At 52.5% G+C, this 23,274-nt stretch overlaps 1 protein-coding gene across 2 annotated transcripts in view; it reads right to left on the bottom strand.

The window, feature by feature from the left end:
• Positions 1–10,722: 10,722 nt before the first annotated feature.
• Positions 10,723–23,274, bottom strand: part of LOC119976401 (WD repeat-containing protein 49-like) — an 88,911-nt gene continuing 76,359 nt past the window's right edge. For both annotated transcript variants that reach the window (XM_038816921.1, XM_038816922.1), the window contains exon 20: positions 10,723–10,877. In XM_038816921.1, coding sequence (XP_038672849.1) covers positions 10,811–10,877 — 67 coding nt within the window. In that variant the 3' untranslated portion in view covers positions 10,723–10,810. The remainder of the gene's footprint in view (positions 10,878–23,274) is intronic.

The raw sequence follows: 23,274 nt of genomic DNA on the forward strand, positions 1-23,274 counted from the left end.
ACCAGAATCGCCACTGATAGCCCCCCCCGCTATTCACCGGCCCGGATGGGCCGAAGTCCCGACGTCATGGCGCCCTGTTTGCACGTCATGAAACACACCTGCTTTTTAAATTCGTCAACCAGTCGGCCTGGCTGACGACAGCTTGGAGGAGGTCAGGGCACCACTCTGCGCACCGCTCAGCGCACCGCTCAGCGCACCGCTCAAGTCTGGCCACAACGGGGAAGGCATCCCTGAGAACGGGAGGGGGTCCAGAGCGGGGGCAGTGGGGGCGACGGGGGAGGCAGTGGGGGAGACGGAGGGGGCAGTGGGGGAGACGGGGGAGGCAGTGGGGGAGACGGAGGGGGCAGTGGGGGAGACGGAGGGGGCAGTGGAGGAGACGGAGGTGGCAGTGGGGGTGACGGGGGAGGCAGTGGGGGGCGACGGGGGAGGCAGTGGGGGCGACGGGGGAGGCAGTGGGGGGCGACGGAGGGGGGGGGGTTTAGGTAGAGAGTGAGCCGTCCAACCCCGTAACAAAATGTCTGCCACCATGCCATGGCGTGCCGGTCACGAGGACACGGCCGCTGGTTCCCCTGTGGCTTCCGGCCACAGGCCACTGACGCACCCGTGAGGAGGCCATAGTTTAGTGGCCGTTGGATGCAGAAAGTGACCAGGGGTTAGGCTGCGCGCGTGTCAGCAGCGTGACCAGGCCACCGGGACACACAGGTATCCCGTGGCTGGCGGCTGCCGAGGTGTCGACTAACCTCCGTCTAACATGTCCCGTTTCTCTGCCCCCCACCACCATTCTGTAGGTTAGCACAATGTCTGCGAACAGAACGGCTATGTTCTGCGCAGTGGTTGGGGCTGCTCTACTGGATTTGGAGATGCAGCAGCATCCACACCCACAACCCGCAGTGGATGCAGGGCCAGCTGCAGCAGCAGAGGGAAGGGCCGAGGAGTTGCCAGTCGCCGAGCAGCATGGGGGGGAGGAGGAGGAGGAAGAGGAAGAGGAGAGAGTGAGGGTGCAGCCACGGCGCCAGAGGCGACGACCAAAGCCGAGGGTGTACCGTGTCCGGGTCTCTTTCCTAACAATGACGGACGTCACCTGCAGGAGGAGACTCTGGCTGAGTAGGCAGACGGTGATACATATCTGCCAACTCCTGTCGCACCTCGCCCCACGTGGAACGGGGGGAGGACATGCGATCCCGGTTGCCATCAAGGTGACGGTCGCTCTGAACTTCTATGCTACCGGCTCCTTCCAGTCTCCGAGCGGGGACGTCTCTGGGATCTCCCAGTCATCGGTACACAGGTGCATCCGGGATGTGACCGACGCCCTCTATGCCATCGCGGACCGCTACATCACCTTTCCCGAGGACCAAGCAAGTCAAGACTCACGAGCTCGTGGATTTGCCAGTGTGGCCGGGATACCGAGGGTTCAGGGGTCAATCGACTGTGTTCACGTCCCCATGCGCCCGCCTGCTGTGGACAAGGAAGTGTTCACAAACAGAAGGGGGACATACTCCATTAATGTCCAGGTGGTATGCGACCCCCACATGAGGATCATGAACGTCTGTGCAAGGTTCCCAGGGAGTGTGCATGACTCCTACATACTGGCGCAGTCGTTCATACCTGCGATGTTTGAGGGACGTCCCCCCCGGCTGAGGGGCTGGTTGCTAGGTGACAGGGGTTATCCGCTGAGGTCTTGGCTGATGACGCCTATACGGAGGCCTCAGACCAATGCGGAAACACGATACAACGAGGCCCATGCAGCAACCAGGGGTGTGGTGGAGCGCTGCCTTGGCCTCCTGAAGATGAGATTCAGGTGCCTGGACCGCTCCGGAGGGGCCCTGCAGTACCAGGCCGACAGGGTCGCTCGCATTGTAGTGGTCTGCTGTGCGCTGCACAACATCGCGATGCAGAGGGGAGATGACCTGCTGCAGGAGGCGGAGGGAGAAGCTAGTGGCAGTGGTGCCAGCACAGAGGAGGAGGAGGAGGAGGAGGAGGAGGCGAGGGAGGAGGAGGAGGAGGAGGCGTGGGAGGAGGAGGAGGAGGAGGAGGCTGGCGGAGTGGCGGGCGCAGAACGCAGACACGACCCAGGTGCTGGTGATGTCCAGGAGGCGGCACGACGGACCCGGCAAGGACGGCGGGCACGTGACGCCCTGGTGGCAGCACGGTTCACGCATCGCATGTGACGTCCCCGATGAACACCAAACCACCACCTGCATCGCTAGTCATGCAGAGGGTCACCACACAACTGCCACCACCACAACCACCCCCCCCCCCTCTCAGTGTACACTGCTCCACTTCGACACCACGCTTATCACTGGGTCCAGACGGTATGGCACAACATTGATGGCTGTGCCAGCGGGTGTGATCAGTGCCATGTGGAATGATGACAGCCCGCTCTGCGAAGAGCTGTGAGCTCACAATCGTTAGAGAGAGTCTGACCCATGGCAATAGCTGAACCATCCACCTTGGTGGCCGCTGAGTTCGTCACTGACACTCCATCACGTGCCCGCGTGGGCTAGCTGTGGGAGGGGGTAGGGGCAGGGACTGCACACCCGGCACTGAGGTTTCACCACCCGTCAACCCCAGCGACACTCGGTCACCATCACGATTCCTGTGGCTGTGGAACAATCACACGGTATTACAAGTAAGGTGGAACAGTGCGTTTAATATTAACAATTATTTACAGGTGCCCTAGCCCCTACAACTAAACTGTGCCCTTCACCCGTGCCAACTTACTCAGTGTCTATCTTAGTTGCCTTACGGGCCCTACCACTACGTCTAAGTGACTCCCCAGATGATACAGCAGGAGTGGAGGAGGATTGCTGTGAATCGCCCCCCTCGACTCGTTTCTCCTTGGCTAAGTGTTTCCTGGGGCGACCCGGCCTTGATGGGCCAGGCTGCTCTGCGGGCGTCTCGGGTGACATTGTGCCACCCTGCTCTGCCTGCTGCCCACCCGATGCACCAGGGATGGGACGGGGGGAGGCCGAGAATTCCGGGACGTCCTGTGATGGCCTTAATGGGACGGACCCCGAAACCTCCTCCTCCCTCGAGGAGCCCGGTGGCCCCCGGGCCTCACTTTGGGACAGAGGTGCGAGCGGGGAGGTGCCCCGTCGCACCACCGACACCTGGCGCTGCCAGTCCTGGAGGCCTGCAACGGTATCCACCAGGATCCGAAGGTTTGCATATACGGAGTCCAGGGAGTTAGACATTCCCACCAGGGACTGTGCGACCTCAACCTGTGTGTGCACGACGCCATCCAGCACATGTGTCAGGCGGTTGATGGTCTCCGCGACCGACTGCTGGGACTGTGCTATCGACTGCTGGGACTGTGCCATGGCGTGCTGCGACTGGGCCATGACCTGCTGAGACTCGGCCATGGCCCGCAGGGCGCCGGCAATGTCGTTTTGGCTCTGGCACATTGCTGCCTGTGAGAGGGCAACCCTGTCCAGGGCCGAGGATGACGCGTGCACATTAACCCCAACGTCTTGCATAACCTGACCCATTGCCTCCACCGTGGATGCCACCCGTGCGGTGTCGGACTGGGTCTCTGCCATGAGCGGCACCACTCCCTGCTCTTGGACGCGGTTCGACTCCTCTAACAGCGTCTGCAGAGTCTGGAAGGAAGCCCTCATCCCGTTATTGTTTCCCTGGGTTTCCTGAGGCATCGGCTGTGCGGGTGGGTTGAGAAACTCCAGGAACTCCGAAAACGTCTGGGAGCCAGCTGCATCCTGGGCCTGGTCTGGCCTCCGCGAGTCCGGGCCCTCTGTTGCTCCGACCTCCACCTGCTGTACCTGCTCATCTGTGATGTGCCAACCAGACTGTGCCCCAGGAGACTCATCACTAAATAGGCCCGCCGGGGTGTGTATCTCTGGGATGATGGATGTGGTGGGAGAAAGCAGTGCCGCAAGCCCGACGCTCTCAATGGTTAGGTCCTCATCCATGGTGTGGGGCTGCTCAGCGACAGGAGGGTTGTCCCTGGCCATTTCTGGTGGTGGTGGTGGACTTCGAACCCTCTGTGCGTCCTGGTCCGCAGATTGGGTTGGGGCGGATAGGGCTGCCCGCTGATCGGGCACCCTCTGTTGTGAGGCCCCGGGTGAGGTGGCGGCAGATTCCTGTCTCCGTCTGCAGCCAGACGGCCCTGGTCGTTCGGCATCACGTCCTAGGGAAGAGAATGAGACGGGTTATTTCGATTTGCTCGGCAGGCCGCTGGACGGTCCCAGTGGGCAGGGTGTGTGAAGGGACAGAGGATGGGGAGGTGTCCCAGTGGGCAGGGTGTGTGAAGGGACAGAGGATGGGGAGGTGTCCCAGTGGGCAGGGTGTGTGAAGGGACAGAGGATGGGGGAGGGGTGAGTGTTTGTCAGGGAGGGTTGTCTCACTTGCTGCAGTTCCGCCAACCTCGCATAGCGCGATATCGCGGGTGGCAGACCCCCCAACAAGGTCCAGGGCCCTCTGTTCAAAGGTGCTGAGGGGGTGCAGGTTGGGCGAACCCCCTCCAGTCTTGTGCCGCTCACGGTGGTTGTGAGCAGCCTTGGCCTGTTGGGGGAGGGAACATAGGTAGATCATTACAATACGGCAGGTATCAGCAGTCCGTTCAGATACTGGCACAGTTTGGGGGGGTCAAGTTGTCATAAGACAATTGCATCTCTCCTCGGGGCCAGAGCGCTGGACTGCGACAACTTTGTGAACCATCCTCAAATAACTCTGCCCCAATCCCCCTCCCCCCCCCTCCCGTGCCCTGGGGGGGGGGGGGGGGGGTGCTTAAGTTAAGGGGAGGGATGGTTGTGACTAGGGGGCACCCTCATGGCACTTACCCTGGCAGACCTGGTGAGGTCCTGTAGCTTCTTCCTACATTGCTCAGCTGAGTGAGGGGTCTGCCCCACAGCATTGACGGCAGCAGCCACGTCACGCCAGGCCTGGCGTACCGCGTTGGCAGGTTGGCGATGCCCTCTCCGCGGGCGAATGATGCCCCTCCTCTGCTCCACGGCATCGAGCAGCGCCTCGACGTCAGCATCAACAAAGCGAGGAGCAGCTCTCCTCGGCTCCGACATCCTGCCCGACAGATTCTGTGGTCGCCCGCGCCTTTTTACGGCGTCGGGGGGCGTCACGTGGGCGTGATCGTGTCGTCGCCGCGTTCCGTCGTCATCACGCACGTAATTGACGCGGCCGCGCTACTAGCCCGTTTCCCGGAAGTGAATTCGTCAGGAAATGAAGCCTTCGCGACCGCCGTAAAACGCTCCCGATTTTTACGACGGTTTTACGATTTTCCGCGAGTGCGGAGAATTTCGCCCGTTGCATTCAATACATTGGGTAAAAAGTCTTGTGGCGCAGTGGGTAAAGCCCCTGTCCCTGAGCCAGAAGCTCTAGGTTCAAATCCTGCCCTAGGGCTTGATGGCCAAGGAAGGTGCATTCCTAACGCAGTCACCCGGTTGAGTATAAACCTGTAAAATCCTTCTGATACACTGATGGTAAGAGTGGAAGAGACTCCTGGTCAGTCATGCTTGATGCAACCTGTTCCAGGAAAAGCCTCACAATGGGAAGTCTGTGAGGAGAAACAGAAACAATGGGCACTATTTAATTGCCACGTCAAGCCAGACCTGGTGATGCAATGAGGCCATTTAATCTCACCAGAGGACTCTCGTGAGATTTGCAACACTCGGAAAGACTTGAGAGATTTGGGCACAATTTTGTAGCCGCATTGTGTTTGAACGAGAGCACAACGCGGTCGGTAGATACTGGGTGAGGCCTCCCACGGGCCTGCCAGCAGCCTTCCCGCCTCGCGGGATATACCCAAGACCCTCGAGGTGTCGAAATTAGAACTCCACTCAAAAGGGGTGGGATCAAATGGTGCTGGCTAAAGTAGGTCTTAATCTCACTTAAGGCGTGCCTTCCTGGGATCTACCGGCCTCCCCAGGGAGGCTGTCGCCGGGCACCGATCAATACTGATCCACAAGAATGTGAATCAGGCGGGATGGCACCTAGGCGGTCTCACGGACCATTGGAGGCCCCTGGGTGGTCAGGGATAGTGGGCTAAACCGGTGAGAAACTCCCCAGGATCCTGAAATATGAATGTGTCATTGGATAGCTGTGGGGAACTCATCGGCAGAGCTGGCAGCAAATGCCATGAAAACATCACCACAAATGAACTTAGAAATTTCGCCCCCAATGAGTTTGCAAGGTGGCGAGATCCAGGTGAATATATTAGGCTCATTTAAATATGTGATTGCCAGATTCTCCCGAGGCCCGGGAACTAATGGCCATGCGTGGGAGAATTTGTCGTGTCGCCGTTTAGAACTGGTCCACACAAACGTAGACCAGGCATGAAAGCACCTGGGGAGGATCTTCCAGGCCATTGGCTGGTCTCCGAGCAGGGTGGTACCCTGGCATTGCTAGGCTGTCCAAGTGGCTCTGCCAGGGTGCCAGACTGGCAGTGCCAAGATCCCTGGGTGCCAGGTTACCCATGTCAGGAATCGGGCCCGGGATGCCCTACCTTTAAGAGGTGGGGTGAGGGGGAAGGCTCGAGGATCCCATGAGGTACGTTGGGTCAGGGGGGGCCTGGAGACCATGTTGGGGATGCTGAGAGGGGGTTGAAAGGTCACAGCATTTTAAAATGGTGCCTCGATCCGTGAATCATCTTCCTGCACAGGTGAGTTGAGCTCATCAGTGCAGGAAATTAAGTAAGTGCGGGCTGAGTGGGGCGTTCCACACTGAGGCCAAAATAAAAGGCTGAGTTCCTTTTACAGCTGGTTGCTCTCGCCGCTGCAAGTGCTGAGAAACATTCCATTAAACAGTTCCACAATGGGCCTCTTTTGTTGTTAAGCCCAATAACTGACAATTATTTTTTAAATCAAGAAGTCCAAAAGAGAAATAATTTCTAATGTAAAAATGAATGGCAGCAATAATTCCTGACAAAAAACAATCTAAAATAGGATATAACCTATCATACAAAAATAGATGTACTTGTTAAATAACTGTAAGTGCAACTGGAATCAAAACTGCAAACATATCAATGTAATACTGACTTTATATCATGGTTAACAGTCATTACATCAAATGTATTTATTTTCCAGAGCGAAATTACTTCTTTTTGTTTCCACTGTCTACAGTTCACAAGAAGGATGATGATCCGCTTGCTTCATGGCCTCCACCCATACTACTGCAAACCTAGCCATTAAGAGTCCCGTACAAAACTCAAATAAAAACAATGGACCAGTAACAATCCCCATGAAATACAGGGTTAACTATCCAGCTTTTATTGTTATTTGCTGCAAAAACATTTCAAACAATATTCTGCAAACAAATTGTTTCATCTGGCATGCATAAGGTCAACGATTGTTTTTACCATTCCAAGCAAGATCTACATGATTAAACTTTAGAACTTAATCCAACTCTCAGAAGACATTGGGTGATATTCTCCGTTTGGGAAACTATGCTCTCCCGGGAGCGCAAATCGGGAAGCGATTTCCAATCGTTTGGCATGAAAATGTATTCATGGCGAGGAGTGTGAGGGATTCCCTAGGCCAGGGAACTCCCACTATTGTACTGCCATTTTGAGTGGATGGCCAGATACCCTGCAGCTGGCCAACCAACCCCCACCCCCCCCAGTAAGCCATCCCCCCCCCCCCCCCCCCCCCCAAAGTTTGGAGTGACTACAATGTTTATAAATATCATGCTTTGGTTGACAGGTCCTGGCCTACTTCAAACAACATTTCCAATTACCTCCCTTTAAGTTTCAGTGATTCTGAAGTAGTCAGATGGAAATTGACAGCACTTAACTCTGTTTGATGTGGTCCAGGACCTATCAATCAAAGCTTGATGTTTATAAACAGTGTGGTTAGAGCCCTTCAGATTTCCTCAACTGTGAAGTAAGATGAATGGAGCAATGCTGAGTGTGCATGGATGCTGTCAATCACATCCTAGTAAAATTAATATCAAAGAGAAATGAATGAATGGCCTGCAGCTCAAAGATCTAAGAGGGTTTAAATACAGCTGACTGATTTTTTTCTTTCCAGGAATTGACAGATTCTGCTTCCTGTGTCTTAACCAGCAGTTGTATTGCCCAGGTGAGTGTTCTCTAGCTGCTCTCCAGTTTCCAGACAGGGGTTTCTCTTCTTGGGGGCTTCCTGACTGGGCTCTCTCTTCTGCAGGAGGGGGGTCTGTTGGGACACTCTTTATTTAAGGGTGTAGCCATCTGGGATGGCCATTTCCAGAATACAAAATGGAAAGACTATAGGGAAACATGGACAGTGCTAAGAAAGCAAGCAGGCAAACACAGAGCCTGGATGCGTATTGAGAAGGCAACTCCCAGACGAGACTGAAACTGTAGGTCAATTAGCATATTGATGGCCCATCTCCGGGAACAAAGGAATAACATTCAAGTAACCGATACTAAGGCAGACACCCCGGCGCTAGAAGAGATACAAACAAAGCAAGGCCAACGGCCACCAAAGACACGCCCAGCCATCAGGGCACCCACCCCTTTGTTGGTCGAGATCGATACCGATGATCAAGATGCGGTCCAATTAATTGGGGTTCAAGGCCCGCCCAAAAGCGCGAAGCCCCCTTTGGGTATAAGAAGAAGCCCCCGAGAGAGAATCACTCTCTTGGACTCGGCTCTCGAAGCGGAGAGACCCGTCCGCCAGCTGCACCAGAAGCAAGTAAGTCCAAGGTCAACGTTCGCCATCAGACGGACGACCTTAGCTGTTCTCCTGATACCTCTTCAACCCAACAGCCTCAGATCCAAACAACGGCCATTGTTCACTGACTGAGTGGGCACCCGAAGTTAAGTATAGGCTTTAGCGTCAGAGGTAGTTTAGTTTATGGTATTTTGTGCATGAGTAGATATTACTGTGTGTGTAAATAAATAGTATTGACTTTGAACTAACTAACTGGTGCATTGGTTCTTTGATCAGTATTCGGGTCTGAACCTTATGGCGGTGTCGAAAGATACCTGGCGACTCTAGAGCAAACATAATCAGGATTAAGGAAGGCGACCATATTGACCGCCATATTTAGAACCAGATAAACAGAGCAACAAGGGGTCTCAGGGGGGAGGGTTCCTTTATTTAGAGGGTCTCTATGAGGGGGCGGTGAGGGGGTCTGGTGGGGGTGGGGTGGCATTGGATGGAGTTGCTTTTGCCCTTTTGCCCACCACGAGGTTTACCGCGTCAGGGTATCAATAAATGGCTTGTCAATAGGCGTAGTAATTCTCGCCCACGTGATTCCCAGCTCTGGGGAATGGGGGATCGCACGTGTGCGATTGTGTCCTGTGTACTGGAAACGGATTGCGACAGTGCCAATCCCATTTTCTTCACTAACGCGGGATTCGCTGCCTCACCGGGAACTGTGCGGCCGATAGCATGAGATAGAGAATTTCACCCATTGTTATTCGATTGATTGAAAAAGATTAAAATTCCAATGTGAAGTTGTTGTAAGCATTCAAACATCACAGTTAACATAATCACTTGTACGTACAAAAATAATTCATCAATATTTCCTGTATATTGGTGCAGAATTATCAAAATTTGCACACAATCATGAGATTCACCTGACTGCCATATTTTGCAGTAATATCAGCTCTGCAGCTTGTAATATCGTCTCACCTTCATTACTTGAAGTGTACTTCACCTTGATAGTTCTCTGATATGACTTACATTTTATATAATTTTTCTAAATGTTTGTCAGAATTCAGCAATTTTATAAATAATTACTTTATAAACTAAAGAATGGGCAGCACGGTGGCACAGTGTTTAGCACTGCTGCATCACAGCGCCAGGGCCCCAGGTTCAATTCCAGCCTTGGGTGACTGTGTGGAGTTTGTACGTTCCCCCAGTGTTTATGTGGGTTTCCTCCGGGTGCTCCGATTTCCTCCCACAGTCCAAATAAGTGCAGGTTAGGTGGACTGGCCATGTTAAATTGCCCCTTAATTTCCAAAGTTGTGTAGGTTAGGTTAGATGGTTATTGGGAGAGGGTGGGGGAGTGGGCTTGGGTGGAGTGCTCTTTCAGATGCTCGGTGCAGACTCAATGGGCTGAATGGCCTCCTTGTGCACAGTAGGGATTCCATGAAGCCCCTATTACAATCGCAACCCATCTGTATCATTTTCAATCCCTAAAAATATGGGGATGGATTCTCTGATTTTATGGCGAAGTTTCGACGGTGGCGTGGGAACTGTGGCATTTTACGATGCCAAATCGGTGCTGCACACAGTGCGCGGCCATCAAGCCGGGTTCCCGACCGCTCAGACCACACGTCAACCGTGCGATCGGGAACTTGGCCCATCGGGGGCAGAGCATCGGGGGTGGGCCTTCTGATGACGTGCCAACACACCATTCCAACGGCATGCTGTGCGCAACGCGATGACACCATTTTGAATCGGCGTCGCTCCGGATTTGGGCATCGGAAGGGACTATCAGCCCAATCGCTGATTACGATATCGGCATCGGGCAGCTGAGAATCCGGCCCAAGATGTTTTTTCAGTGAAATTCATAAAGAACAAAATGTTTGACCTTTGCCTAGAATATATTCCATTAAGTATGCTATATAAGTGCAAATGGCAAGCAACACACTTTTTTAAAATTCCATATTCCTTTCAGGGCTAATTATCACATGAAGGAAGTGAGCAAAAAATCAGTATCTGTTCCTAATACTGCATTAAAATCAAACAGAAAATAACAATGCTGCTTTTTACATCATTTAAACTTATTGGGCTTTGTTGAAGCTATTTCAATTAACTTGATTCATTCATCAGCGACTTTTGTTTTATTTGTACAATGTTTTGAGCATTGCAATCGATTTCTTTAAATTGTTCTTCTTTGCAAATGAATCTGCCTATTTCTGGGTGGAATTATCAGATTGTTTTCTCAGTCGGATTCCTGCAGTGGTCCTCTGTGGTAATCTGTTGGGAGAAACAGATTGTGAAGTAGCTTTCCAGTGACTGTGGCAGCGGTATCAATTTATTTTTACTAATTCATGTATTTAGCAGAGTAAATCTTTACATTTCACAAACTGCTAAACATGTTTGATACATTCTTCAGCCTTATTTTTAAAAAGAGCGGCACGGTAGCATTGTGGATAGCACAATTGCTTCACAGCTCCAGTGCCCCAGCTTCGAATCCCGGCTTGCGTCACTGTCTGTGCGGAGTCTGCACATCCTCCCCGTGTGTGCATGGGTTTCCTCCGGGTGCACCGGTTTCCTCCCACAGTCCAAAGATGTGCAGGTTAGGTGGATTGGCCATGATAAATTGCCCTTAGTGTCCAAAATTGCCCTTAATGTTGGGTGGGGTTACTGGGTTATAGGGATAGGGTGAAGGTGTTGACCTTGGGTGGGGTGCTCTTTCCAAGAGCCGGTGCAGACTCGATGGGCCGAATGGCCTCCTTCTGCACTGTAAATTCTGTGATTATTTAAAACATTAGACCATCTCTGAAAGAATTTTTGTGATCTTGCAGAATAGAGTTTACCGTTTCTGACACAATTGATGATCCAAAAGCAAGTTGCATCTGCTTTGAGAAGAGTATTGTTCCCATACCCCTACCCCACATTACATCTCAAGCTCATTTGCATATCATGAAATGCAAAATCTGACATGAACCGGTGCAATTGGGCAGCGTTTTTTAAATGTATTTTGAGTTTATATTTGACAGGTAATTTGGTGCCAGTTAATTACAGCTGTAAAGCACCTTTGGTGTCAAAATTAAGCATAAGCAAGTGTCAATCCAACACATATAGGTAACCCTATTTTAAATGACTGAAAATGACTTTTAAAAAAATATACAGACTCTTTTCTACTTTGATTGGGATACATGCAGTTCCTTCAGAACTTTTTAAAAATGTTAATTCAAAACCTTCAACATATAAGGACCGGAATTGTCAAGCCATTGGGATTCTCTGTTCCCGCCATCAGTGCAGACCCGCCTGCGGGTTCCCGGGGGGTGTGGGGTAGCTTCAATGGGAAATCACATTGACAACCAACGGGAAGGAGAATCCCACTGCCAGCAAACGGTGGACTGCCGGGAAACATGCAGCTGAGGGAATCGGAGAATCCAGCCCGAGAATATAAGAATTAGGAGCAGGATTAGGCCATTTGGTTCCTCAAGCCTGTTTTGCTATTCAATAAGATCATGGCCAATATGATTATAGCCTTAACTCTACTTTGTACCTATTTGTGTTGTTTCTCTTCCCGTGCCTAGTGGTGTAAAAGGCAGACTTTTGTCTGTTCCCAAAGCAAGGTTTTTTTTCCCCTAGAACAGTTTCCTAGCCTGTCGCCTGGGGATTATAGCTTGAGGGGCGCCACACCGCATCAAGCATGGCTGACCAGGAGTCTCTCCCGCTCTTGTCACCTGCCACTGTTGGAAGGATTTTGCAGGTTGATACTCAACCTGTTTGCTGTGTAAGGAACGTTATGAGGGAGGACGGTTTAGCTCAGTTGGACAGACAGCTGATTTGTGATGAAGAGCAAGGCCAACAGTGTGGGGTCAATTCTCTTACCCCTTGAGGTTATTCATGAAGGCTCCACCTTCTCAACCTTGCTCTTCGCCAGAGATCCTCAGGGTAAATCACCACCAGGTAGCTCTCCCTCGCAATTGGAAAAGCAGCCTATGGTCACCTGGGACTGTGGTGTCTTTACTTACTTACTTTACCTATTTGTGTTGTGGTTCTCAAATCGTTTTGGTTAAAGGGTCTGTAATGACAGACAACCCATCTAAACTATAATACAAAAGACCTGAATGTTCCTGTATAGTGAGTTTTAATGATGCTTTAATAAAACAGGTAATTGAACAGGTAATGAGGACTTTTTCATTGATGTAGACAATGATGTGACAGGCCAGACAAACCCGAGATAATGATAAATGTAACTATTAACAATCCTTTGCATGCTAACTGAACAACTTTTATGGTGGTTAAAGATTTATTGGTGGTTACTGATTGCCATATATAGTTAATCAGTATGCAGATTATTTACAATACAACTTAACAGTATTAATGGTGGTCTGGCCATATTTTGATGTTTAGCCGACACAAAGCAGCTTCCTATTTTAATTTATAATAAATAACTTCCCAGAAACACATAGGTTTCCTTCCCTTCAATTCTATTACAGGGTGCTCATTTGAAAATGACATTCTTGGGAATATTTTGCTGATGTTTGCAAACCGAGCCCGGTTTCTCAGCATTATCTAGGAACTAAAGATTTAACAGACTGACAGCTTTTCCACAACCACAGGAATTAACCCACAGAGATTAATGTAAACAGAAATACTCAGCAGGTCAGCCAGAACATACTCACTGCATGAGCTCAAACTGAATGAACCCCAGGATCACATCAGCAGCAGCCTCCCATCTCCCCACCCTTCAGATCAGAAGTAAATACGAGGCTCACTACTACGCCAGACCCCCTTAAAAGTGCCTGCAGACATCTGGAGGTCTCCAGACTAAGAACCAGATTTTGTGATCTTGCACAGAAAACATCAAAGGTCTGCAAACAAATGTAACAAGTAGAACTCTCAATAACGATTCACTCCTCCTGTTGTAGTGAGCTTTGTGGTGCCGGGCTTGTTCCGAGCACAATGTTTTGAAACTAGTTCAGAAGATCATGGAAACCCAAACTACACTTAATGCAATCTGCACTTAAAATTCTGTGATCTGTTCTGCAAATTATAAAAATATTGGCAACATGGGTCGAAAAATAATCAACGAAATAGAGCAGAAACTTGAGGCTGTGATGTTCAGCTGCTAACTACTGTTAAAACACTCCCTGTGGAGAAGAGGTCATTATCGCCATTTGGAAACTTTAGCGGTCAACTGGATGGCAGTTAGCTGCTTGTAAGTTACAGGTTCCAGATCAGGGGCGGGATTCTCCGACCCCACGCAGGGTCGGAGAATCGGCCGGCAGCGGCGTTATTCCCGCTCCCGCAGGGTTTTTAAATCTCTGACCGGCCAAAAACCGGCGCTGTGCAAATCCCGCCAGCAGCCTCTGAAAACAGCTGGCGCCGGCGGGATTTCATTTTTTTTTTAGATTCCACAAATCTCTGGCCCGGATGGGCCGAAGTCCCGCCGACGTGGCCACGGGTCACGTCGGCAAAAATCACAGTTGCTTTAAAACGGCGTCAACCATTAATGATGGTTGACGCCGTTCAGTGTCGGGGGGTGCGTTGCGGCATCGGGGGGGGGGGGGGGTGGGTTGCGGCATCGGGGGGGGTGGGTTGCGGCATCGGGGGGGGGTGGGTTGCGGCATCGGGGGGGGTGGGTTGCGGCATCGGGGGGGTGGGTTGCGGCATCGGGGGGCGGTGGGTTGCGGCATCAGGGGGTTGGTTTGCGGCATGGGGGGGTGGGTTGCGGCATCGGGGGGGGTGGGTTGCGGCATGGGGGGGTGGGTTGCGTCATGGGGGGGGGTTGCGGCATCGGGGGTGGGTTGCGGCATCGGGGGGTGGGTTGCGGCATCGGGGGGTGGGTTGCGGCATCCGGGGGGTTGCGGCATCGGGGGGGGGTGGGTTGCGGCATCGGGGGGGTGGGTTGCGGCATCGGGGGGGGTGGGTTGCGGCATCCGGGGGGTTGCGGCATCGGGGGGGGGTGGGGGGGGGGGGTTGCGGCATCGGGGGGGGGTGGGTTGCGGCATGGGGGGGGGTGGGTTACGGCATGGGGGGGGCATCGGGGGGGGTTTGGGGGCAGCGGCTTGCAGAGAGGGGGGCTACGGATGCCCTGGGCCAACGCACCGTCGCCCCCCCCTCTGTATGCCGCTGCCCCCTACCCCAACCACCCCCCCTCACCATCCCTACCTCCCTCCAACGCCCCTACCCCCCTCCCCACCACCCCTACCCCCCTCCAACGCCGCCCCCCATCTCTCGCAACGCCGCAACCCCCCACCCTCAACGCCGCAGCCCCCCCTCATCGCCGGTACCCACACCCCATCCCCCTCCCTCTGAAGGCCGGTACCCACACACACCCCCCTCTCTCCTCCTCCCCCCCTTCCTTCCTCCTCCCCCCCTTCCTTCCTCCTCCCCCCCTCCTTCCTCCTCCCCCTTCCTTCCACCTCCCCCCCTTCCTTCCTCCCCCCCTTCTTCCTCCTCCCCCCTTCCTTCCTCCTCCCCCCCCTCCTTCCTCCTCCCCCCTTCCTTCCTCCGTCCCCCCTCCTTCCTCCTCCCTCCCTTCCTTCCTCCGTTAGTGGGGGGGGGGGTGCGGCGTTAGTGGGGGGTGGGGGGTGGGGGGTGCGGCATTGGAGGGGGGTAGGGGTGGTGAAGGGGGTAGGGGTGGTGAGGGGAGGGGGTTGGGGTAGGGGCAGCTGCGTGCAGAGGGGGGGCGACGGTGCATTGGCCCCGGGCATCAGTCGCCCCCCTCCTCTGCACGCCGCTGCCCCTACCCCAACCCCCCCTTCATCACCCCTACCCCCTTCACCACCCCTATCCTCCTCCAACGCCGCACCCCCCCCACCCCCCACCCCCCTCCAACGCCGCACCCCCCCACCCCCCCCCCCCCCCCCCACTAACGGAGGAAGGAAGGGGGGGAGTAAGGAAGGGGGGGGAGGAAGGAAGGGGGGGACGGAGGAAGGAAGGGGGGGAGGAGGAAGGAAGGGGGGGGAGGAGGAGAGAGGGGGGGGTGTGGGTACCGGCCTTCAGAGGGAGGGGGACGGGGTGGGGGAACCGGCGTTGAGGGGGGGGGACCTGGCGTTGAGGGGGGGGGGTTGCGGCGTTGCGAGAGATGGGGGGCGGTGTTGGAGGAGGGTAGGTGTGGTGGGGAGGGAGGTAGGGGTGGTGGGGAGGGGGGTAGGAGTGGTGGGGAGGGAGGTAGGGGTGGTGATGGGGGGGGTTGGGGTAGGGGGCAGCGGCGTACAGAGGGGGAGGGGCGACGGTGCGTTGGCCCCGGGCATCCGTCGCCCCCCCTCTCTGCACGCCGCTGCCCCCAAACCCCCCCCCGATGCCGCAACCCCCCCCGATGCCGCAACCCCCCCCATGCCGCAACCCCCCCCCATGCCGCAACCCCCCCCTCCCCGATGCCGCAACCCCCCCCCCCCATGCCGCAACCCCCCCCCCCCCATGCCGGAACCCCCCCCCCCCCAAATGCCGGAACCCCCCCCCAAATGCCGGAACCCCCCCCCCCAAATGCCGGAACACCCCCCCCCCCCGCAATGCCGGAACACCCCCCCCCCCAACGCCGGAACCCCCCCCCCAAACGCCGGAACCACCCCCCCCCCCCCCAAACGCCGGGTCAGTCTCTCTCCCCCTCCTACAAAAAACACCGGGTCTCACCACTTCCGCAGCTGGTGAAACTGACGCGTATCGCGTCAGTCAGCTGCTGGCCCCTCCGGGAACGGAGAATCGCCGCCTAAAAGAAGGCCCCCACGCCGGAGTCATGTACACCGATTTTTCTCGCCGGAAATCGGCGTTACGACGGTCTGCGGAGAATCCCGCAGCTGAAATGGGAAACTTTCTTCCTCCATTTTTCGAGATCTGTAACAAATGTGGCACTTTGAAATGCAGGAAGAGTATGAGATAAGCTTCCCACACCATATCCACTCCATCACCAAGACCGCCTACTTTTCCATCTCTGCAATATCATCCAACTTCAGTTATAATGTGCTCTTGTCTAGCCCCTCACCTTCCAAATACTGCCCATTTCCTAACATGCCCCATCTTGTCATGCTCAATGACCTACATTAACTCCCCTGGTCTAGCAAAGTCTCAATTTTAAAATCCTGATCGTTGTATTCAAATCACTATGTCCTCACCCCTCCCTAGCTCCGTCATGTTCCCCAGCAGTACAATTCTCCGAGATCTCTGTTCTGACCAATTACGTGCTCTCGGTTTTAAGTGCCCCACTGGTGACTGTGCCTTTAGCTACTCTGGGGTTCCCTTTCCTTAACTGCTCTTTCTCACTTTGAGAAGCTTCTTAAAACCTACCTCTTTGACCAACCTTTTTGTTAACTGTCCTAATATCCTACATGACTCCGAGTCAAATTTTGTTTGATAAAGCTCTGATGAAGCTTTGCCACAGTAAAAGTGCTATCTTTCTAAGTGCATGTTGTAGTTTTGCAGACCAAGTTGGGGAATATGATATTAATACTTCCTTACTGTTACTGTTTTTCTGTTTCTTTATTTTTTACAATTCTCTTTCTCTCTCCTTCTGCTCGTTTATCTTCTATCTCTTTGGGCAGGAGATGATGATTGGGTAGGCAGCGTGTGATAACAAGTTGCTTAGGACTATAGGCCACATATTTCAGTGCCAGGCATGGAGAAATGCAGTCTGCATGCTTAAACAGTTCTCATTTCCATATCCTGTGCTATACCACTTGCTTAATGGTGACCATGAGATGCCAGTAGCCTGGTTATCTATCCGTCCGTCCGTCCGCCATCCTATCGCCCCACAATCTCCAGGCGCTCTTTCCATCTGTTCCTCTCAATAAGGCTTTGTTTGCATTCAAAGTGGAACTTTCATTGTTTTTTTAGAAATCAAATCGTTATCAGGAAGGAGACTTGCTATCTCTCCCCATTCTCATACACAAACATAGGCATTCACAATTAGAATCTCTGGCGGTAAAATCGGAACAGCCACCAAAATAGAGCACAGGAATCAAGAAACACATTCACTCCTTGCCCAGTCAAAGTAAGGGAAACAGCAAGGCACACTTCATGCTGTCTGCTAATTTTAATGATTGTGGCACAGAATGACCTGTTGAGTGATTGCATGGGGCCAAAGTTTGTGCAAGACTGACACCACATAAAGCTAGCGTGCATTCCTTAAAGGCAAGATGCAATCTGATTACAGCAAGGGCTAGAAGGGGTGAAAGATGAGTTTAAAAACCAGGAATAACCTTGACAAGACCAACAGAGAACATACACCAAGGTTCTTCAATGGAGTGCAGGAGGCTTTGATGCAGAAGGTGAGAGATTTTTTTTTCCCTTCAAGGGGCAAGCAGGCCCTCCTAGCGGTAACAAGAGGTGAGTGGGAGTAGTTGGTCATCATTGTCAATGCGAGCAGTCTCGCACAAAATGCAGCTATGCAAGATGACTAATGAGCTCATACGAGTGGTCTGGGTCAGTGAATGCATCTCACACACCATATCCTATCAATTGCATCATTAATCTCACACATTGCTCCATTTATCACAAACCCTTCATTTACTTATCAACAGTCCCTATCAACCGCAACTCCTATCTCGCATTCATAGCCTCTCCTCACCCACTTAGCTTTGCAGCAACTCGCACGCACTGCTACATATTCAAATATGGCAGGCACAACACTCAAATGCATTGCACTACACTCGCTGATGCACTTCTCTCTAGCAGGACTAGATTGCTGATGATCAGAGGCAGTAGTATTTGCTCTGAGGGACAGGCATGGCTTGATGCATCACCTTGACGTAGGAGAGTGTGCTAGCAATCATTGGTACAGTGGTGATCAATGCCATGGACAAAAGTAGGGCTAAAAACATTGAGGATGGTGGTATCTTTGTACCTTGTCACATAATACTCTCCCGTCATCCCACAATCAATAATAAATTATAAACTGCAGGTGGTGTGATCTCGCACCCCAGGCTTTGCACATCCACCACCACCTTCCCTGAACCCAACTCTATCCTTATGTGTTTAGTTTTTCAGATACCCAAGAACAACTACCTGACCAACCAGTGGTGTGGAACTTGCATTGTATTTTAGAAATGAGGAAGGAGATTCTTTCTGTCTCTCCCCCACTCTCTCACACACACATTGATGTTGTTCTCAGGGTCAAGAGACAGATGAGAAAGACACACCATCACTTACCTAACACTCAGACACCAGCCCAGATACTGGCACGATGTGAACTGCAGAAAGGAGAGGTGAAATCTGTACATAGTGAGTCACCAGATACAAGTGGCCTGCAGTCAAGCCAGGAGGAGTGGACAACATGAGTTCCCGCTCCATGAAGGGGGTCCGAATCAATGATGTTAGAAAAAGGCTGTGTTACTGGATAAGCCTGGTCTTCAAGACGTCTGCTAGAGCCTTTGCCTTCATTCTGAAAGAGTGCACAGACACTTGACCAGTGAAGAATAATTTAATCATGGCAATTCCCGACATACTGGCACTGATGCACTGAAATCTGTGACTATAGTTGCACTGTGAATGGGCATGTTGTACCATCAATTCACTGCAAGACAATGAGAACGTGTGAACAGAGGATTTATGAACCGAGAACTTGCCTGCCTCTGAGTTCAGTAACAATGAGTGCTGCCCACAGGCGGCCAGGTCTATATACAGCCCTCGGGGGGCGGAGCCAGAGGCGGAGCCCACCGGGGCCCCTGTACAATACATGGTGGTAGATCGTATTACTATTTCCTGGTCATAGGCCTCAGTACTATGCAGACAGGGTAGATCATATTACCATTTCCTGGCCACAGGCCACAGTACTAAACAGTCAGTTTATACTATGATGAATACATTCACCACATTCACCCCATGTTAAAAAATGAAGTCCGGCGGGGTGAAGTGTGGTCATCATATATTCAGTCTTTCTGGAGACTGGATTGTTCTTTTGGACCTCCTCAGCTCTGGCGGTGCAGCGGGTGCGGGCGTTGCAGTTGATGACTCCGAGAGCGTGATGTCTGCAGCTTCAGTCCGACGTGTCGGCGTCAGTTGAGGGGAGGGGGTAGGCAGGGGGATGGTGGAGGGCGGCAGTGTAGGCGCGGGACAGTACAGGAGCCCCAGGGGGGTGCAAGGAGTGTGGGGGTGGCGATAGGCAGCGGGGGGGGGGGGGGGGGGGGGGGCGTTGGCCGGGGAACCAGGGGGGGCCAGGTCCCGTAGAGAGACTGTATCTTGCCGTCCGTCTTTGTGCACGATGTAGGCATATCGGGGGTTGGCGTGCAGCAGCTGGACCCTCTTGACCAGGGGGTCGGTCTTATGGCTCCTCGTATGCTTCTGGAGAAGGACAGGCCCCAGAGTTGTCAGCCAGGATGGAAGCGAGATCCTGGAGATGGACTTCCTAGGGAAGACAAACACACCGTCGTGAGGGTCTCATTCGTGGCTGTGCAGAGGAGCGATCTAATGGAGTGTGTCGGGGAGGACCTCCTGCCAGCAGGAAATCGGGAGACTTCTAGACCGGAGGGCAAGAAGAACGGCCTTCCATACCGTCTCGTTCTCCCTCTCCACCTGCCCATTTCCCTACGTTATAGCTCGTAGTCCTGCTCGAAGCGATGCCTTTGCTGAGCAGATACTGATGCAGCTCATCGCTCATAAACGATGTGCCCCGGTCACTGTGGATGTATGCAGGGTAACCGAACAGGGTGAAGGTGCTGTGCAGTGCCTTTATAACAGTGACCAAGGTCATGTCAGGACAAGGGACAGCGAAGGGGAAGTGGGAATACTCATCAATGATGGTCAGGAAGTATGTATTGCGGTTGGTGGATGGGAGAACCCGTTTGAAGTCAATACTGAGGCGCTCAAAGGGCCAGGAGGCTTTTACCAGATGAGCCTTGTCTGGCCGATAGAAATACGGTTTGCACTCTGCGCAGACGTGGCAGTTGCTGGTCATGGCCCTGACCTCCTCGGTGGAGTAGGGCAGGTTGCGGGCCTTAATAAAGTAGGTAAGCCGGGTGACCCCCAGGTGACAGAGGTTATCGTGGGTAGCCCGAAGTCAGTCATCTTGCGTGCTGGCGCATGTGCCACGGGACAGGGCATCTGAGGGCTCGTTGAGCTCTCCAGGACGATACTTGATATCGTAATTGTAGGTGCAGAGTTCGATCCTCCACCTGAAGATTTTGTCATTTTTAATTTTGCTCCGTTGTGCATTGTCAAACATAAAGGTTACCGACCGCTGGTCGGTGACGAGGGTGAACCTCCTACCGGCTAGGTAGTGCCTCCAATGCAGCACAGCTTCCACGATGGCTTGAGCTTCCTTCTCAACAGAGGGGTGTCGGATCTCGGCGTTGAGAGTTCGGGAAAAGAAGGCTACTGGCCTGCCCGTCTGGTTGAGGCTGGCGGCCAGGGCGATGTCTGACGCATTGCTCTCTACCTGGAAGGGGACGGACTCGTCCATCGCGTGCATTGCGGCCTTAGTGGTATTGGCCTTGATGCGGCTGAAGGCCGAGAGGGCCTCAGCCGTCAAGGGGAATATCATGGCTTTAATAAGTGGGCGGGCTTTGTCCGCATAGTTGGGCACCCACTGGACATAGTAGGAGAATAGCCCCAGGCATCGTTTGAGGACCTGGAGTCTGTGGGGAAGGGGAAGTTCCATGAGGGGGCGCATGGTGTTGGGGTCGGGCCCTAGGACTCCGTTTTTCCACGACATCGCCGAGGGTGGCTAGTCAGGTTGTGCGGAAAATGCACTTCTCCTTGTTATATGTGAGGTTGAGGGATTGGGCGGTTTGGAGGAACCTCTGAAGGTTGATGTCATAGTCCTGCTGATCATGGCCGCAGATGGTGACATTGTCCAAGTAGGGATATGTAGCCCGAAGCCCATACTGGTCCACCATTCAGTCCATCGTTCTCTGGAAGACCGAGACCTCATTAGTGATGCCGAAATGGACCCTGAGGAAGTGTAAGAGTCGACCGGCTGCTTAAAAAGCCGTGTAGTGGCAATCTTCCCGGTGGATCGGGAGCTGGTGGTAGGCTGACTTCAGATCTACAGTGGAGAAAACCCTGTATTGCGCGATTTGTTTGACCATCTCCGCAATGCAGGGGAGGGGTGGGGGGGCGACCTTAAGGGTCGCCAGGCTACATACCGTGAAGGGGGTAAGGGTCCGCTAAACTTTAGGGTCCAACTTCGGTGACTGCACTGGAAGTCTAGTCCAAGCCGTAGGGGGGCGCAGCGGTCAGGGAGGACATACAGTTTAAATTGGGTGTACTCTGAGCTCTGTATCGCGAGGTTTGCGACACAGTACCCCCGGATCTGCACTGAATGGGATCCGGAGGCAAGGGAGCTTGTCTGGGACGCGCCGTAGATGTGGAGGGAGTAGCGTCTTACCGTGTCAGGGTGGACGAAGCTCTCTGTGCTCCCGGAGTCGGAAAGACAGAAAGACAGCCATTTCCTGGCTATAGGCCACAGTACTAAACGGACAGTTTATACTATGGTGAATACATTCACCACAGGGCGTAAGGGAATGACATTGATATTCAGTTGACATAATGGTGTGGATTGCCAGCATTGGCTTCTCTGGCAACACGAGTACCATCGATAAATTCATGCATTGTGGAATGTCATGAGAATATCACTTTAAGAAATGTTTGGCTGCTCATGTTACTGCAGTGATGTCAGAGTGTGGGTGGAGCTAAGCTCTGTCTCTGCTTTTTAGTTTCACTTTGAGAAAAGCTTGGGTGTGTCTGTGTTTTTATGATTTTGTTTTCAGTGTTGGAGCTGAAGCCAGACAAAGCAGGTGTACTGCTGTTCTCTCTGCCATGAAAAGACTATCTCTTGATCATTTGGTGAATTCAGAATTATAAATATTCTCAGTAGTGAATGTAAACCTGATGTGCTTCTGTTGAAAGGTGTTTCTTTCGTCTTCTGGGTGTTGTTTGGGAATGTATTAAGGATTACTTAGTGTTGTATTCTTTGGGGGTTGTATTTGAATTAATGGTTGTTAAGATGTTCACTGTATGTTTTAAAAAGGTTAACTTGAGTTAATAGAATAAACTTTGTTTTGCTTTAAAAAATACTTTTCCATTTCTGCTGTAAAAGAACTGCAGAGTGGGCTGTGTGCTCTCCATATCACAATCTATTAAAAGTTGTGGGTCAGCTGAACTCCATGATACACTTTGGGGTTCTCTAAACCCTGGCACAAACTGGAAATCCAGTGATCCAATAAAAATTAATTGCTTGCTCATTCCATTGTCCTGCTCCTGGGTCAGACATAATGATCTAGGCTTACATGGCAAACAGATGATGAATTATATCTCTGTACAAGAATGGAAAACAAACTGACTGACCCTAGATGTCCTTGGACTTGATGGATAAGAAATTAAGTGCAGGAGTGGTTTGCTTTGAGGCACAGTAAGCACGACTCTATGTTTTCAGGTTTACTTGTAAGATAGTGCAGAGCTATTCAGGGTTCCGAGCGTGAACCACAATCATCACACATGGGAGCTTCAGCGAGATATTCAGGTAGGATTTGGCTGAGAATCTGCAGGAAGTCTTGCAATGCTGCTAAATTAGTTTGACCTCCTGATTCTCTGCTGTTCTTTCTCTTCCAACGTATACATCACAAAGAAGGGAATCGACAATGACAAATCCGTATTGTTGCCTAACACTGTAATGTAAAGACATTTAACCAAAAAGATTGTCTGAATGGAGGCCTCCAAATGATACTAGAAAATTCCAAACTAACACAAACAACAT

Source organism: Scyliorhinus canicula, chromosome 13 (assembly GCF_902713615.1).
Source record: "Scyliorhinus canicula chromosome 13, sScyCan1.1, whole genome shotgun sequence".
Classification (NCBI taxonomy): Eukaryota; Metazoa; Chordata; class Chondrichthyes; order Carcharhiniformes; family Scyliorhinidae; genus Scyliorhinus; species Scyliorhinus canicula.